The sequence below is a fragment of the Vipera berus genome (genome assembly GCF_964194415.1).
Source record: "Vipera berus genome assembly, chromosome: Z".
NCBI lineage: Eukaryota > Metazoa > Chordata > Lepidosauria > Squamata > Viperidae > Vipera > Vipera berus.
Window position 1 is genome coordinate 55,506,934 of NC_138205.1, and position 16,444 is coordinate 55,523,377.

At 42.4% G+C, this 16,444-nt stretch overlaps 1 protein-coding gene across 1 annotated transcript in view; it reads left to right on the plus strand.

Annotated features, from left to right (window-relative positions):
- RPRD1A (regulation of nuclear pre-mRNA domain containing 1A) overlaps positions 1-16,444 on the plus strand; it is a 131,325-nt gene that overhangs the window by 47,094 nt on the left and 67,787 nt on the right. Inside the window, exons 5-6 of the mRNA XM_081344822.1 lie at positions 1,256-1,382; positions 1,480-1,655. Coding sequence (XP_081200948.1) covers positions 1,256-1,382; positions 1,480-1,655 — 303 coding nt within the window. The remainder of the gene's footprint in view (positions 1-1,255; positions 1,383-1,479; positions 1,656-16,444) is intronic.

Here is a 16,444-nt window from a genome sequence, read left to right on the forward strand (position 1 = left end):
TGGGTGACGGTGCGGAACCGGTATAATGGCACATGGGTCAAAAGGGGGAAGGATCTGCCAGGCCTCAGGGCAGTGGCATTGGGTGCGACACGCAAGGCAACAAATGGCTACGGCCGGCGGCAAATAGTACGTTGTGCCAAAACCAGCCATTTGCCACCTCATGCGTTGCACCCAGTGCCGCTGCCATGAGGCCGTGGAACAAGCCGGGCGGCAGTAAGGAACCAGTACACCTGTACCGTGGGTCAGATCCCCCCTCCCCCATCGGATTTGCCTCAACACAGGCAGCCCATCTGTGCAGACCTTAAGTAAGACTTAGTTTCAGGGGGAGGGCTTATATTAGGCCTACCCCCTGAAAATCAGCTGGGGCTTACTTTTGGGGCGGGTTTACTTTCGGGAAAACACAATAATGAATAACTGAACTTGCTGTGAATTTGTCATCTGCGTGATTGGTGCATAGAGAAATCAATCTCAATAGGGGAGGCAGGGAGGAGTGTTCACTCAATAAAGTGTTCTCATTTTATCGATAGATACCACTTTCTGTTTTCACTTAATATCCAAGCATTTAAACATAAATGTTTATGAGAAATGTTTTTCATCTTTAGGCAAAAAGTCAAATATATAATACATTCATTTGTTCATTCATTCGCTTTTTTAAATTACTTTCCACCTGTATTAAGAACTTAATTGTATTCAGAATCTTTTAAACTGCGTATGAAATAAAAATCAAGTTAGAGCAGGGACTTTTGTCAACTTCTATTCCCCAAATCATAGGGCTCATATAATAAATTAATTCCAGAGATTCTGTATGATATTTTAATGTGGGCCTGCATATGTACTAGGAATTGGTCTACATTCCACTAGAGTTCTGTTGTCAAAACTGTATCACACATTGACAGAAAGGCCAAAGATCCCAAGTTTAATACAAGTACAGAAAGAGTGAGGGGAAAAAAATCCTTGGAAATTCTATAATTAATTGAAAAGTCAGCTTTTGTGAATTTTTTAAAAAGTACCACACATACAGAAGCCACAGTAGCAGTGGACTGGGGAAAATTCCAGAAAGGGAAAAGAAACTGGTATAGAGTGAGAATGTAATGAAATATCCTGGAAAAACCATGGTTGGTTGGTATTCTGAATAGGAATACTCTGGTTCTGTTCTCAGTTGAATTAAGAATAACTTTATTGCAATTTTTCTCAGCTCTATTATTATTTTGTAATATGTTATTTTGTAATTTTTCAAACTTACACATTTTTATAGACGATGGATCTTATAAGAGCATTACAAGAATTAGAAAATGCAACCTCTGGAGATGCAGCAGTTCATCAGAGGATAGCCTCAATACCTCTAGAGGTTCAAGATGCAACTTTGCTTAACAGAATCACAGGTTAGGCAAACTATGTTATAATTGTAGTATCAGAATATTATACTTAATTGGATAATTTATAATGTGAATTTTAAATACATTTTTGCTCACTTTGCAGACAAAGAATCAGGAGAACAGCTTTCCAAGATGGTAGATGATGCATGTATGTTGCTGGCGGATTACAATGGCAGGTTGGCAGCTGAAATTGATGATAGAAAACAACTAAATCGGATGTTATCAGATTTCTTACGATTCCAAAAAGAAATCCTGTCAGAGAAAGAACAAACATTGGAAGTGCGTGATTTATTGTGGTAGTTCTTTTCCCCAGCTTTTTTCCCCCTAGTTAATATTCTTCACTATGTTTGCTTTTCCTCACAGAATGTGTTTAGATCATAAGATACTTCAGCTTTCTCATAATAGGTGGCTTTAACTCTTCTGAAGTATTAAACAGTAAAGCGCATACATTTACTGTGGAAAAAATGTTGGGCGAAGCATTTGTTTTGTTATCAAATATCACATATTCTTTGGGACTTAATATCAAACTTGACATTAACAGATCTCTTTCTTTCTAATATTGATGCATTTTTTTAATCTGATGGAACTCTCACTGCAATTTGTACATGACCCGTCAGAACTGTCCCGGTGAATTCAGTGGGATTAAGTTTAAGGCTTTGCCAACTTCCCCCAAAATGGGGGAACATGTTTTCAAACTTCTCTCCCTGCTATTTGCATTGATAATTGTATTATTCTTATGTTTCCTTTGGCAATTTGTAGTTGCATTGCTATTTTTTAGAAATTACAAATATACTTTATCAGCCTTTTGTGAGATGAAATTTAATGCTAGATTATCTGCATGCTTTGTAGAAGTCTAAGTTCATTTTTTTTCAACTTAGAAGTAAGCTTTAAGTGTTTAAAATTGAATTTTTTAAAACAAAAGTATAAAAGTCATACTTATTAACTTCAAAATTCTACCTAGAAAAAAGCTATTAGGACCACAATGGGGATCAGAAAATTCATTGTTAAGCTGTATGTCATAAAGTGAGGCATCACATGACTGCCCCTGATTTTACAGTCTTTTTTGCTATGGTCTTGCCATGGTCAGCAAATCACCTTGGTTGTTAAGTGAGAGATCATGTGACCACAAATTGTGACCTTGTCTTCTGGCTTCCCCATTCACTTTGCTGGTGGGAACCCAGCTAGCAGGTTGCAAATGGCAATTATAGATTGCCACAAGGCACTGCAACAGTCATAAATGTGTGATGGTTGCCAAGCACCTGAATCACGATCAAGTGGCTGTGGTGGCATTGTGACAGTGATAAGCGCAAGGACTGATCATAGATCACTTTTTTCAGTGCTATCATAACTTCAAACAATTACAAAATGAATTGTCATAAGTCAACTACATATAAAGCTTTAAGATGATAGGTTATTTAGCAAGCATTATCTATGGTAAATATTCTAGTAGTTGTACTTTTGAATAAATGTTGGTTGAATGCCATAAATTTGTTTACTTCTTTCCCTCAGGACATTGGAACATGATGATTCTGATAGACCTAATTATTAAAATTGACAACTTTTAACCTGATTTAAGAACTTTAAATTCAGATTATATACCAGTTCTTCATATTTATACCTTAAATTTGTATAATTTCTTACTCAATAGCACATAACAAAAACCTAATATTATTATCTTTCTATCCTCCATGAGGGTGGGTAATGTCTTACAGTTTTGATAGTGACATGTCATTAATATATATCTAGCTTCTATTTCAGGTGAGGAACATGGATATTATCTTCTTATGGTGACATCTTCCATTAGTAATGCATCCTGCTAAAAATAAAATTCAGAATCAAAATCCTGTTTTGTCTCCTCTTTCAAAAAAAGAATCATTCTTATACCTGTATGTTTGACAAATCAGTTTTGCTTAAATTACAATAAGCTATATACCAATCATTCTCATCAAACTGAATGTGTTAAATGAAATTCATTAAAATTAATTTCTATACAATTGAGTTCATCAATTTAACATTGTCTACTCAGGTTATTAGAAAATCACTTAGTAAACATGTCTGTGCATGCAATATTAAATTGCGTGAATAACAACACAACTATGTTGAGATATAGATGGAGAACTAGGTTGTGCATGTATATGAATGAATACATGAGAGATGGGAACTCCCTCTGCTAATAGTATTGATTGCTTTTTTCCTCTTTTTCTCCTCCTTTCTGCCCACTGGGTTACAGAGAATTGTGGGTTGCTGTTGAAATTTTAAGAATGAAAGGATAGTCTTAATATTATTCTGTTTTTCTGGGGAGTTAACAGATGTGACATAAAGGTTAAAAGTTCCCCCTTGTCAGTTTGCAATATCTGTTGTTTAGAACAAGTGTGTACAATTAAGTCCTAGGAGCCATACGTGGCCCTTGAAAACCTGAGATCCCCCACAAATCATTTAAAAGTTGTCTCAAGCTATCATTTTAATGTAGTAGGGAAAAACTATTAAATAGATGGATATTTTTCAATTAAATATTTTTTGTCTTGGATATTGCCAAAGTAAGAATGTGATCTCAACATGCTACTTAAAGTCCAAGTGCTCTAATTGAGCTGAAAAAGAAATATTATGTTCTGTGTTTAGCAGAATTGAAGAATGGTGGATTAGGTAAAGAAATAATTGTGTGAAAAAGTAAAAGATGTGAGAAGTAAAACATCTCTTCATGCTGAAAAATATAGTTTAAAATTGTGAACTCTTTTAAAATTCCAATATTCCTGCATAAATATGACCTAAATTGTGATCACACAGGACCTTAAACTTGATAAAAAGAACCAAATTGAATAAATTAGTTAAAAAAAATTATTGAGGAAATTTATCTATAGCTACATATTTGTGTATAGCAAAAGTATGTGACCTGTTGCTTTCAGTAACTAGTGTCCCACAGGATTTGATTATTTTCTCAGTTGAAACACTTGATTAATTTTCCCTTCAAATGTGCTGATAATTCTAGAGTTTCACATACATTTGGCATCACTGATAGTTTTGGATAATTTTCCTCAATAAACAAACATGTATAATGTTTTAAATTCATTTGTTTAATTGGATTCTCCTTAGTTGTGTAGACTTGTATGGAGAATAGATCACATACTTATACTGATACATTAAAAATGCTCATAAGCTTGAAAACAACTTATTTTTTAAACTGGTTGCTGTTATCTAAATATAAATTGTGTTTATTATCAGTTCAATCAACATATTGTAATTGGTTATTCTAAACTTCTGTATATATGAATGTGTGTGTATGCATGCATTGCCATAAGAATTTTCTAAACCAGGCATGTCAAACTGCCAGCCCACATGCCGGATGCATCATGCCGAAACTGCGCCCACCCCATTGCTGAGAATGGGGGAAAAGTCCCGATATGTCGTGTGATGTCACATGACATCGTGAGTTTGACATGCCTGTTCTAAACATTTTTTTTTAATCATCAATGTTGAGATTTCTTTGCACACTCCGATGTAAAATTACATGTTAGAGATACAGGAATCCATCTAAAACAATTAAAAACAGTAAATCTTTGCTTAAAACACTTCAATATTTGACAATAGAATAGTATGCCTCTTATAGACTGCCTAAGCCACAGGTCTGCAACCTGCGGCTCCGGAGTCCTCTGCCATGTGCAGTCCCCCCCCAAAAAAGTGGGACTAAAAAAGTTCAACCAATCAATTCAAATATGCAGGGTAGGTGCATATCTCGCCTTGGCTCCACTCTTCAGTCAAATCCTGTTATGCGCATGTACGTATGTACGCGCATGTGCACACATTTTTTGCGGCTCCCAGTTTTTCCTTTTGTGAGGGAACCGGTTCCGAGTGCCTCTTTCACTGTTTCAGGTTGCTGACCCCTGGCCTAAGCAGTAACCTCAGGGAGAGAATGAAACTGTGGAGAGCACTTTGGACATTACATTATCAGAACTGTTCTGGGAAATTAACGCCCTCCAAGATAAAATGTGTTAATTCTTAAATATTTTGATTAGATGAATTAGAAAGCAGGTGATAAAGGTGCTGGTTAGCTGAAGTTTTCAAGATATTTCACAATAAAGATTTATACCTAGGCAAGTATATTTGCCTAAAAGGGAGGGAGGTGTCTAATGATCATGATGCCTCATAACTTCTCAACAAAGTAGGTAGAACAATGAAAATGGTACCACATGGAAGTGTATAAATTTGTCTTCACTTTGAGACTAAAGATTATTACCTAACTAATTTATTCTTTAATTGCAAGATACATTTCTCTTGGTCAGATCTGCGCATCATACAGTTACATCTGGTGGCTTGTGAAAATGTCATTGCCTAACATTTCCAAGGAACAGTTGCAGGATATTTTCCCTCAGAAGCCAAGTTGCCTTGAAACTGTAAAGCACACAGATAACCTCTGCTACATTTGTGGTAAGGTTACATTTGCATCTCAAAAATAGCAATTGCTACTATGATTGGTAGGTTGGAGGAAACCTACCAATCATAGTAGCGATTGCTATTTTTGCACAGTTCTCCCAATTGCAAGAGGGATCTCAAGAAAAAAAGTGGACTATGAAATATGCAAACATTCCACCTGCACTGTCCTGTACTCCCTGTTGAGGATTTGCCAATTCCAGACCCACCAGAATTATTATTATTATTATTTATTTAACTTATATACCGCCCTATTCCCGTAGGACTCAGGGCAGTTTACAGGGCAATTAAAATCATACCATACAAAAGTTAAAAAAATTAAAACAGTTAAAACAATTAATTAAATTTAGGGCCCAAAATTTAAAAAGTTAAAACATTAAAACCCCTCAGTCTAGGCCCGACAGCTCAAAGAGCCAAGTTTTCAGGTCCCGGCGGAATGAGTGGAGGTCGGAGGCAGTCCTAAGTTCCATCAGAAGTTGGTTCCAGAGGGCAGGCGCACACACAGAGAAGGCCCTCTCTCTGGGAGTCACCTGCCGGCAATCCTTTACTGGCGGTACCCTAAGAAGACCCTCCCTGTGGGAGCGCACAGGACGATGGGAAGTTGATGCTGGCAGCAGGTGTTCCCTCAGATAATCCGGACCCAAGCCATTTAGGGCTTTATAGGTCGTCACCAGCACCTTGAATCTCACTCGGAAGGCAACCGGAAGCCAATGCTACACGGGAGTATCGGGGAACTCCCATCGCAACCGGCGCAGCTGCATTCTGCACCAGTTGAAGCCTCCGAGTGGTCCTCAAGGGCAGCCCCATGTAGAGAGCGTTGCAGTAGTCTAACCAGGAGGTCACGAGAGCATGGGTGACTGTGCGTAGGGCATCTCGGTCCAGATAGGGCTGCAACTGGCACACCAGGCGAGCCTGGGCAAAAGCCCCCCTGGTCACGGCTCCTATATGATCCTCCTATATGATCTTCAAAGTTGAGCCGTGAGTCCAGGAGGACACCCAAGTTGCGAGCCCTATCAACACGGGGTAACACCTCACCCCCCCATTCTTAATGATGGAACAAACTGGTTAACCCGAGATGCCGGTACGTACAGCCACTCAGTCTTGGCAGGGTTGAGACGAAGCCTGTTTCTCCCCATCCAAACCTGGACCGCCTCCAGGCAACGGGACATCACGTCGAGGGCATCACTGGGTTGGTTCGGGGTGGAAAGAAAAAGTTGGGTATCATCAGCATACTGATGATACCCCACCCCAAAACCACGAATGAGCTTGCCCAGCGGCTTCATATAGATGTTGAACTGGAGGGGAGAGAGGACCGAACCCTGAGGAACTCCACAAACGAGAGACCTCGGGGCAGACCTCTGCCCTCCCGTCAACACCGACTGCGGCCCAGGAGATAGGAGGAGAACCACTGTAAAACAGTGCCTCCCACTTCCAACCCCCTGAGACGCCGCAGTAGGATACCATGGTTGATGGTATCAAAAGCCGCTGAGAGGTCTAATAGGACTAGGACAGAGGAACGTCCCCTCTAGATTCATGATGAGCAGGATGCAGCTGATCCACGGCCGTCAATGTTAGCAGACCCAAATTTCAGCCCACCGTATGCTCCTCCTGAACCACATCTAATTTCACAGGGCGAATTAAATGACCTGGTCAGGGATTTGGAATTGCCTAACAGTAAGGCAGAGCTACTGGACTCCAGATTACAACAGTGGAAGCTCTTGCAGAGTGGTGTCAGCACCTCAGAACTTTGTAAAGGCTATGGACAAAACAAAACTAGGTTTCCAATATCTATGAAAAGTTTCTAAGACTTAATGAAGCCAAAATCACTGAAGGCGTCTTTTTGTCAGTCCACAGATTCAAGAACTTCTCTGAGATGACAAATTTGATTGTTCTGTGGCAAGGAAAAGAAGGCATGGGAAGCCTTCAAGTCCGTGGCAACAGAGTTTCTCGGGAACAGCAAGGCAGATGACTATGGAAAAAAAACGGAAAATGTACTTAGGTCCTATAAAGCACTTGGTGCAAATATGTCACAGAATTTATTTCTTACACTCACATTTAGACTATTTTCCTTTGAACTTTGGGGCAGTGAGTGATGATCATGGGGAGAGATTCCACCAGTATATTACAGGCATGGAGAAAAAATACCAAGGGAGATGGAGTCCCTCACTGCTGGAATCTCCCCAGTGATGATTCTACTGCAGTTCACTAAGAGAAAAACCAAAAAGCGCAGTTTATTTTATTTTATTTATTTATTTTAATCCCATTTATATCCCGCCCTTCTCCGAAGACTCAGGGCAGCTTACAATTTAAAGCACGAATCAATGTGCTTAGCAATGTGCTTAGATACCAAATAAAGATGGAATCTTGTCATTTAATCTGATGTTAAAACTTGTCAGTTTTTCATGCAAAAAGCATGAAAATGTTACATGAAAAATCAAATGAATGGAAAGTTATGTTATTGGTATCAATAAAAAGATAATTTTATAATGATTGGTGTGGCACCATTCTCATTGCTATATCACAGTTTGCAGAAAAGTTATGAAGCATAATCGCACATCCCGCTCATAATTTTGAATTATTTTGATGAAATTTTCACTGAAGCTATATCTTGGAAATGAGCCAATTAATACACAGGTCTTACTTTTTCTTTATTAGGGACCCAATTCTGGTAAAATTGAGCTACTTTCATTTCCGAGGCTTTCTCCTTGTAGACCAGTGTAATAGGCTCTGTTTAGGCCCAAGCGTTCTACTGTGTTATTGGAATGGGATCAACTCTTGTTGCAGATAGTCCTCATTTAACAACTACAGTTGGGATTGGCAAATCTATTACCAAGTGACACAGTTGTTAAGCAAGATGTGTGACCCCAATAGACTTACAATCTGCCACAGTCATTAAATCAGGTATTGTAACTTGCAATTTTACTGCCAGGTTCTCCATTGACTGCTTACTGGAAGGTGGCTTTGAAGCATGTAGATGATCAAATGACCTTGGGATGCTGCAACAGTCATAAAAATTGATGGTTGTGTAAAACTGATTATAAAGTTACTTTTTCAGTGCTGTCATAACTTTGAATGGTTACTGAACAGAGGAGTTATATAGTGAGGACTACCTGTACCTGTATATTCTGATAGGCATTATTTTTATTTTATTTGCTGATTTTGTGGTGTTTACTCTGCCATGAAACTTAATATCTGGAAATTTTTGATTATGGGATTGCATTTGTAGACAGGCATCAGGATTCTTTTAACATATTGAAGCTTGATATGTCTTGATGTAGAACTCATTCAGGTCTAATTAGAACATAGAATAATAGGGATGGAAGGGACATTGAAAGCCTTCTAGTCCAATTCCCTCCTCAGGCAGGAGACCCTATACCATTCCAGACAAATACTTATATAGTCTTTTGAAAACCTCCTATTCCAGCAGGCTGGCCTGGCATGATAACGTTAATTGGGGTCCCAGTTTGTGTTCATTAGTGTTTCTTATTATTTTATTGTTCGGTCTGTATACCTTCCTTCCTCTGTACACCGCCCCGAGTCCCTCGGGAGAAGGGCGGTTTATAAAAACTAATAAATAAATAAATAAATAAATAAATGGAGCATCCACAACTTCCAGAGGTAAGCTGTTCCATTGATTAGGTATTCTCATTGTTGAAAAAAATATCCTTAGTTAGAGGTTGGATCTCTTTAATTTTCCATCTGTTACTTGTCCTTCTTCAGGTGCTTTGGACAATACAGTAGATTGATCTCTTCTCTGTGACACACCTCAAATATTGGAAGACCACTATCATATCATCCCTAATCCTTCCATTCATTAGACTACATATATCCAGTTCCATCAATTGTTCATCATATTGTTCACCTTGTGGATCCTTTATCATCTTGGTTACTTTTCTGTACTCTTTCTATGGTCTCAATATCTTTTTTGTATCAGGGTAAGCCAGAACTGGACACAGTATTCCAAGTGTGGTTTCACCAGTGCAGTGTAAACCAGTATTATCACTTCAAGTGATATCCCTGTGTTGATGCAACCTAGGACTTCATTAGCTTTTTTGGCAGTTGCAGCACCTTGCTGGCTCATATTTAAATTGTGATCTACTAGGACATCTAGATCCTTCTCACAGTTTCTACTGTTGGGCCAGGTACTACATATACTATATGTGTGCATTTAGTTATTCTTGCTTGTACACTGGGCACACAATTATTAGGCAAGTTGTATTTTGGAGGATTAATTTTCTTATTGAACAACTACAATGCTGTCAGTCAATCCAAAATGTTAATAAACCTCAAATCTGAATATTTAAGAAAATAAAAGGTTTTGGCCTTCCCAGGAGAATATGTGTGCACAATTATTGGGCAACTACTAGTGGGCAGAATGATCATTCAGCTAAATGAAAAATGAAAACTTGCCCATCTCATTTGTTTATTTGCATCTGCTAAAGTGAGAATAACAAACTCAGAATGTACAAATAAACATTTCTGACATTTCAAACAAATCAGTGACCAGCATAGCCACCCTTCTTTTCAATAACAGTCATAACCCTTTCATTCATGGAGTCTGTCAGTTCCTTGATCTGTTGATAATCAACGTTTTGTGCAGCAGCAACCACAGCCTCCTACACACTGTTCAAAGAGGTGTACTATTTTCCTTCATTGTAAATCTCCCATTTAAGAAGATCCCACAAGTTCTCAATAAGGTTTAGGTCAGATGAGGAAGAGGACTATGTCATTCTTTCATCTTTAAGGCCTTTACTGGCTGTACCACTGCTGGAAGAAAGTCTTCTAAAAACTGGCAGTAGGTTTGGGAGTTGATTTTGAGTCCATCTTCAACCCGAAAAGGTCCAACTAGCCCATACCAGTACCCCACCTCTACATTGCTGGCATCTGAATCAAAGTGCTCTGTGACGGTTACTGAGCCACCCATGGGTCCATCCATCTGGTCCGTCAAGGGTCCATAAAACCTTTGAAAAATCTGTCTTCAGGTATTTCTTGGCCCAGTCTTCCCATTTCAACTTATGTGCCTCATTCAGTGGTGGTTACGTTTCAGCCTTCCTTACCTTGGCCATGTCTCTGAGCACCTTGTACTTCTGTGCATCCCAGGTAGGTTGCAGTTCTGGAATATGATAGTACTGGAGGATAATGGGTTCCTGGTAGCTTCACGTTTGATTCTTCTCAACTCTTTGGCAGTTAATGTGTATCTTTTTTTTCCTCAACATGTTTTTTGCGACTCTGTTGACTATTTGCAACAAAATGTTTGATGGTTCTGTGATCACTCCCCAATATCTTAACAATTTCAAGAGTGCTGCATCCCTCTGAAAGTCTTTTTACAATTTTTGACTTTTCAGAGTCAGTTAAATCTCTTTTGGCCCATTTTGCCTGAGGAAAAGAAGCTGCCTAATAATTATACACACCTTGATATAGGGTGTTGATTTCCTTAGGCCCTACCCTCCCTTATTACACAAATACACACCACCTAATATGCTTATATCCACTAAGCATTCAAGTTTATACAGCTTGGAGGTGGAAAATACACATGAAAATGATGATATGGCCAAAAATACTCACTTGCCTAATACTTGTGCACACAGAACCTTATTTTTCTCATCACTGAATTGCATTTCTTGAATAGAGCCCAGTGTTCAAGTCTACCAAGATCCTTCTGGATCTTGAATCTATTTTCTAAATTATTAGATGTTCCCCCCAACTTGGTGTTGTCTTCAAATTTAATGAGTTCCCCTTCTATCCCCTCATCTAGATCAAAGTTCCCCAGCCTTTTCATCTTTGCAGACGAGCAGGAGGGAGGAGAGGATGGTTCCACATGTGCAGTAGGCACATGCACATATGCACACAACTCCACTTGCATGAGCAACAGACATGTGCATCCACCATTCATGCAAATGGAGCGCATGCACATGCACTTTCCCACCACTTGTGTGGCCCAGTACCGAAAGCTCAAGGCCCAGTAGTCGGCCCCAGCCTGAGTGTTGGGGACTCCTGATCTAGATCACTTATGAAGATGTTGAAGAGTACTTGGCCTAAGAAAGAACCTTGAGGTACCCCACTGCATGCTTTCCTCCATGTAGATGAAGTTAGATTTAGGACATGCTGACTGTCGTTTGTCAGCCAATTGCAAATCCATCTGGTGGTGGTACTGTGTATCCTTCTCCCTTTGCCTTACTGAAGTCTAAGTAAACTCTCCAGAACATTTTGCTAGTCCACTTTGTCAGAGAAGGCAATATGGTTTTTCTGCTATGATTTGTTTTTGACAAATCCATGCTGGCTTCTAGTAATCATCTTGTTCATTTACAGATCCAAATGCACTGCTTATTTTTCCCAGGTATTGATGTCAGGCTGATTAGTCTATAGTTTTCTGGACTCACTGTAGATTCTGAGTTTGTTAAAATCAACTCTCTTAAAGTTTAAGACATTGGCTGGATTATGTTCTATTGTTTGTATTTGCATTATATTGAATTCCAATATGACATGGTCACTCTTGCCCAAAGTTCTGGCCACTTCAATTCCCTTGTTCACTTCTTCTCTATTAGTAAGAATTAAGTTCAGTATAGTTGTCCCTTTAGTACCTTTTGTATGGCAAAGTTGTTAGTAGGTAGTCCCCATTACTATTATGTATTTTCTACATACATTTGTTAACTGGTTAGCATAAGGTTCCTCTATTTCTTCTGCTTGGTTGGGTGGCCTGTAGTATATGCCTATAGCAATGTAATATTCCCCCTTTTATATTGATCTATATATATTCTAGGAGGTTTTCGTCCTTGGTTTTGTGCATTTCCGTGGGGGTACAGTAATCTTTGATATACAGTGCAACTCCACCTCTTCTTTTTTTTAGGTCTGTTTCTTTTGAATAGTTTATTATATCCTTCCATCAGTACATTCCAGTCATGAGTTTCATCCCACCTGAATAAATTAAAACCAGAGATTAAACTCAAGGACATGTAGGGAATTCGGGGGCAGAATGGGGGAGATGGGATCTGTTGTTACTTGATCAAACACTGTACTGTTCCCTCATTGGGGCCCAGGCCAATTAGCAGAGCCAGGTGTTTAGGCCCTTACAAAAGAATAGGGTTGAGAGGGCAAGGAGTTCCATAGGGCAGGAGAAACCGAAGAGAATCCCCTGCTCCTGGACCCTTCCAGCCGGAATAATCGGGCTGATGGGGCCTGCAGCATGCCACCTCTGCTGACGCCAGTGGGACGTGCAAATCTCAGTGGGGTGAAACAGTTCCTCAAGTAACCTGGAGCTATAAAATGAAGGGCTTTAAAGGTGATTACTAATACCTTTCATTTTATAGCTCCAGGTTACTTGAGGTTACTAATACCTTGAATTGCACCTGGAAGCAGACCAGTTAACAATGCAGCTCGTGGAGCAGTAATGTTACAGGGGCCATTTTTTGAGGCCCCAAAATTGCCTCTGCTGCCAAGTTCTGCACCAGCTGTAGCTTCTGAACACTCTTCAAGGACAGCCTCATGTACAGCATGTTATGTATCCAGGTGAAGGAAACGCAGACACACGTTCATAGCAGTCACCACCAGGGGGCGTTGGACTTTTGGCAGGAACCCAGTTTCGACGGGAAACAGAGATTCAAATCGATTGGCCGGCTGCTCACCTGGCCAGGTATAAAAGGAGGGCAGGTACCCCCTATTCCCCACTACAGTCACTTCCACCGAATAAAGATCTGCCATGCTGTACTCATCGTCTCAGCGTCCTTCCTGCTCTCCAGAACCCACTACACAATAGTGGCAACGAAGGTGGGATCCTGCTTCACCGTAAGAGCTGAAAGTCACTAGGGGACGGCATCGCTTGCTGGAGGAAAGAGGCATCTTCCCCCCCCTCGACCACGCTAGCGGCCACATCGGTGGAGCAGGATTCACGGAAGCCGGACGCAGAGATGGCACAGATTGGACAGCCCCGAGAATTCGACATCCGTCACCCCGAACGGTGGGACTCTCACCTGGGACAGGTCGAAAATTTCCTCCGGGCAAACCAGATCACCGAAGATGGCCTGAAAGCAGTGACCCTGCTCTGCATAAGCGGGCCCGCAGATAATCGCCCGGCCGCCCTGTTTAGGGTGACCCGCTCCCTCCTTAATCAGGAGGTGAGGGAGGAACCCTTGCAGGGCCGTGCCGAGGAGTTTGGTCAACATCTGTTGGATAAAATCGCTCGGATTCGGACCGGTCTGGACTCCAACTGGGCAGAGTCCGACGATCAGGACACGGGCGGTCTTGTCAATGCTATTTGGGAGGAGTTTGATTCTGTGACCCCTGAGGAAGTAGACAGGATTATGGGGAGGTTGAGCTCCACCACATGTTTATTGGACCCGTGCCCTTCTTGGCTGGTCTATGCAGCTCGGGAGAGGACACGAGGCTGGTTCCAGGCAGTTATATCTGCTTCTTTGAGTGAGGGTAATTTCCCCGCCGTCTTGAAGGAGGCGGTGGTGAGACCTCTCCTCAAGAAGCCTGCCCTGGACCCAGCTGTGTTGAATAACTTTCGTCCGGTCTCCAACCTTCGCTTTCTTGCGAAGGTTGTTGAGAGTGTGGTGGCGCATCAGCTCCCCCTGGTTCTGGATGAAGCGGATTATCTAGACCCGTCCCAATCGGGTTTCAGGCCCAGGTACAGCACGGAGACGGCATTGGTCGCTCTGGTGAATGATCTCTGGAGGGCCCGGAACAGAGGACATTCCTCTGTCCTTGTCCTATTAGACCTCTCGGCGGCTTTCGATACCATCGACCATGGTATCCTGCTGAGGCGTCTCAGGGGATTGGGAGTGGGAGGCACAGTTCTTCAGTGGTTCTCCTCCTATCTCCTGGGACGCTCGCAGTCGGTGTTGGCAGGGGGGCAGAGGTCGACCCCAAGGACTCTCGTTTGTGGAGTTCCTCAGGGGTCGGTCCTGTCGCCTCTCCTGTTCAACATCTACATGAAACCGCTGGGTGAGATCATTCGTGGTTTTGGAGTTGGGTATCATCAGTACGCCGATGATACCCAGCTTTTCATTTCGACCCCAAACCACCCCAGTGATGCCCTCGATGTGATGTCCCGTTGCCTGGAGGCGGTTCGGGTCTGGATGGGGAGGAACAGACTTCAGCTCAACCCTGACAAGACTGAGTGGCTGTGCATTCCGGCATCCCGGGACATTCAAAATATTCCACCTCTTTCTATGGGGGGTGAGTTTTTACCCCCCGTGGATAGGGCTCGCAACTTGGGAGTCCTCCTAGATTCATGGCTTAACCTGGAAGACCATATAGTAGCCATGACTAGGGGGGCTTTCGCCCAGGTTCGCCTGGTGCGCCAGTTGCGGCCCTATCTGGACCGGGATGCCCTGTGTATGGTCACTCATGCGCTCGTGACCTCTCGCCTGGACTACTGCAATGCTCTTTACATGGGGCTCCCCTTGAAGACCACTTGGAGGCTCCAACTGGTACAGAATGCAGCCGCGAGAGTTGTCTTGGGAGTTTCCCGGTACTCCCATGTTACACCTTTGCTCCGCGAGCTGCATTGGTTACCAGTTGTCTTCCGGGTGAGATTCAAGGTTTTGGTTATGGTCTTTAAGTCCTTACATGGCATGGGTCCGGAGTACCTCGGGCACCACCTGCTGCCAGCGTCAACTTCCCTCCGCCCTGTGCGTTCCCACAGAGAGGGCCTCCTCAGGGTGCCTCCGGTCAGAGAATGTCGACTGGTGGCCCCCAGTGGGAGGGCCTTCTCTGTGGGTGCTCCGGCTTTATGGAACCAACTGCCGGTTGAGCTCCGGACGGCACCGGACCTTCGCTCCTTCCGGCGCGGTCTGAAGACGCATTTATTTGAACAAGCTGGCCTGGCCTGATGTCGGACGTTAGGGTTTTTAATGGGTTTTATATTGTTACTGTTTTTATCTGGGCAATTGTTTAATTCTCTTTTAATTTTTGTATTTTCTATTTATATATGCCCTGTTCACCGCCCTGAGTCCTTCGGGAGAAGGGCGGTATACAAATTTAATAAAATACAAAATACAAATACAAAATTCCAAGACCTCACCGAGAAGCTGAACGGGCATTTCAACCCACGAATGTCTGAGCTGGCCTGGTGGTTCCAGTTCGTCCAGAGGGTCCAACTGCCGGGCGAATCGGCATCGGAGTTCATCGCAGCCTTGCGGCAGGCCACCCACCTCTGCAAGTTCACCAATCTGGACGAGAGGCTGTGCGACAGGCTCGTGTTCAGCCTACGTGAGAAGTGCCTGCAACAGAAGTTGTTCGCAAGGCCCAACTTAACCCTCCAAGATGCTCAGGATAAGATCTTGGCCAACGAGGTGGCTGGCAGCACGTGGCAAGCGGTCCCGACCCCCTGACCCAGCAGCCCAGGAGGATCCATCCACCTCGAAGACGCTGCATACGGCGGGAGCGGAGAAGCAGAAGAGACCGGCATCGACCAGGTTTGGAGGAGGCCGGGACAATGAGGAAGCCAGGAGAAACAGCGGAAGGCAATTCTCTTCCCGAAATGCGTAAGCTGTGGCCGAGACCATGTGCACACAAACTGCAAGTTTCGATCAGCCACATGTCAGGCCTGCAGAAAATCAGGCCACATCGCAGTGGTCTGCCGTAGCCGTTTCCGAGAGGGTCTCCACGAGCTGCAGCCAGAGGACGCATCGCAGAAAGGT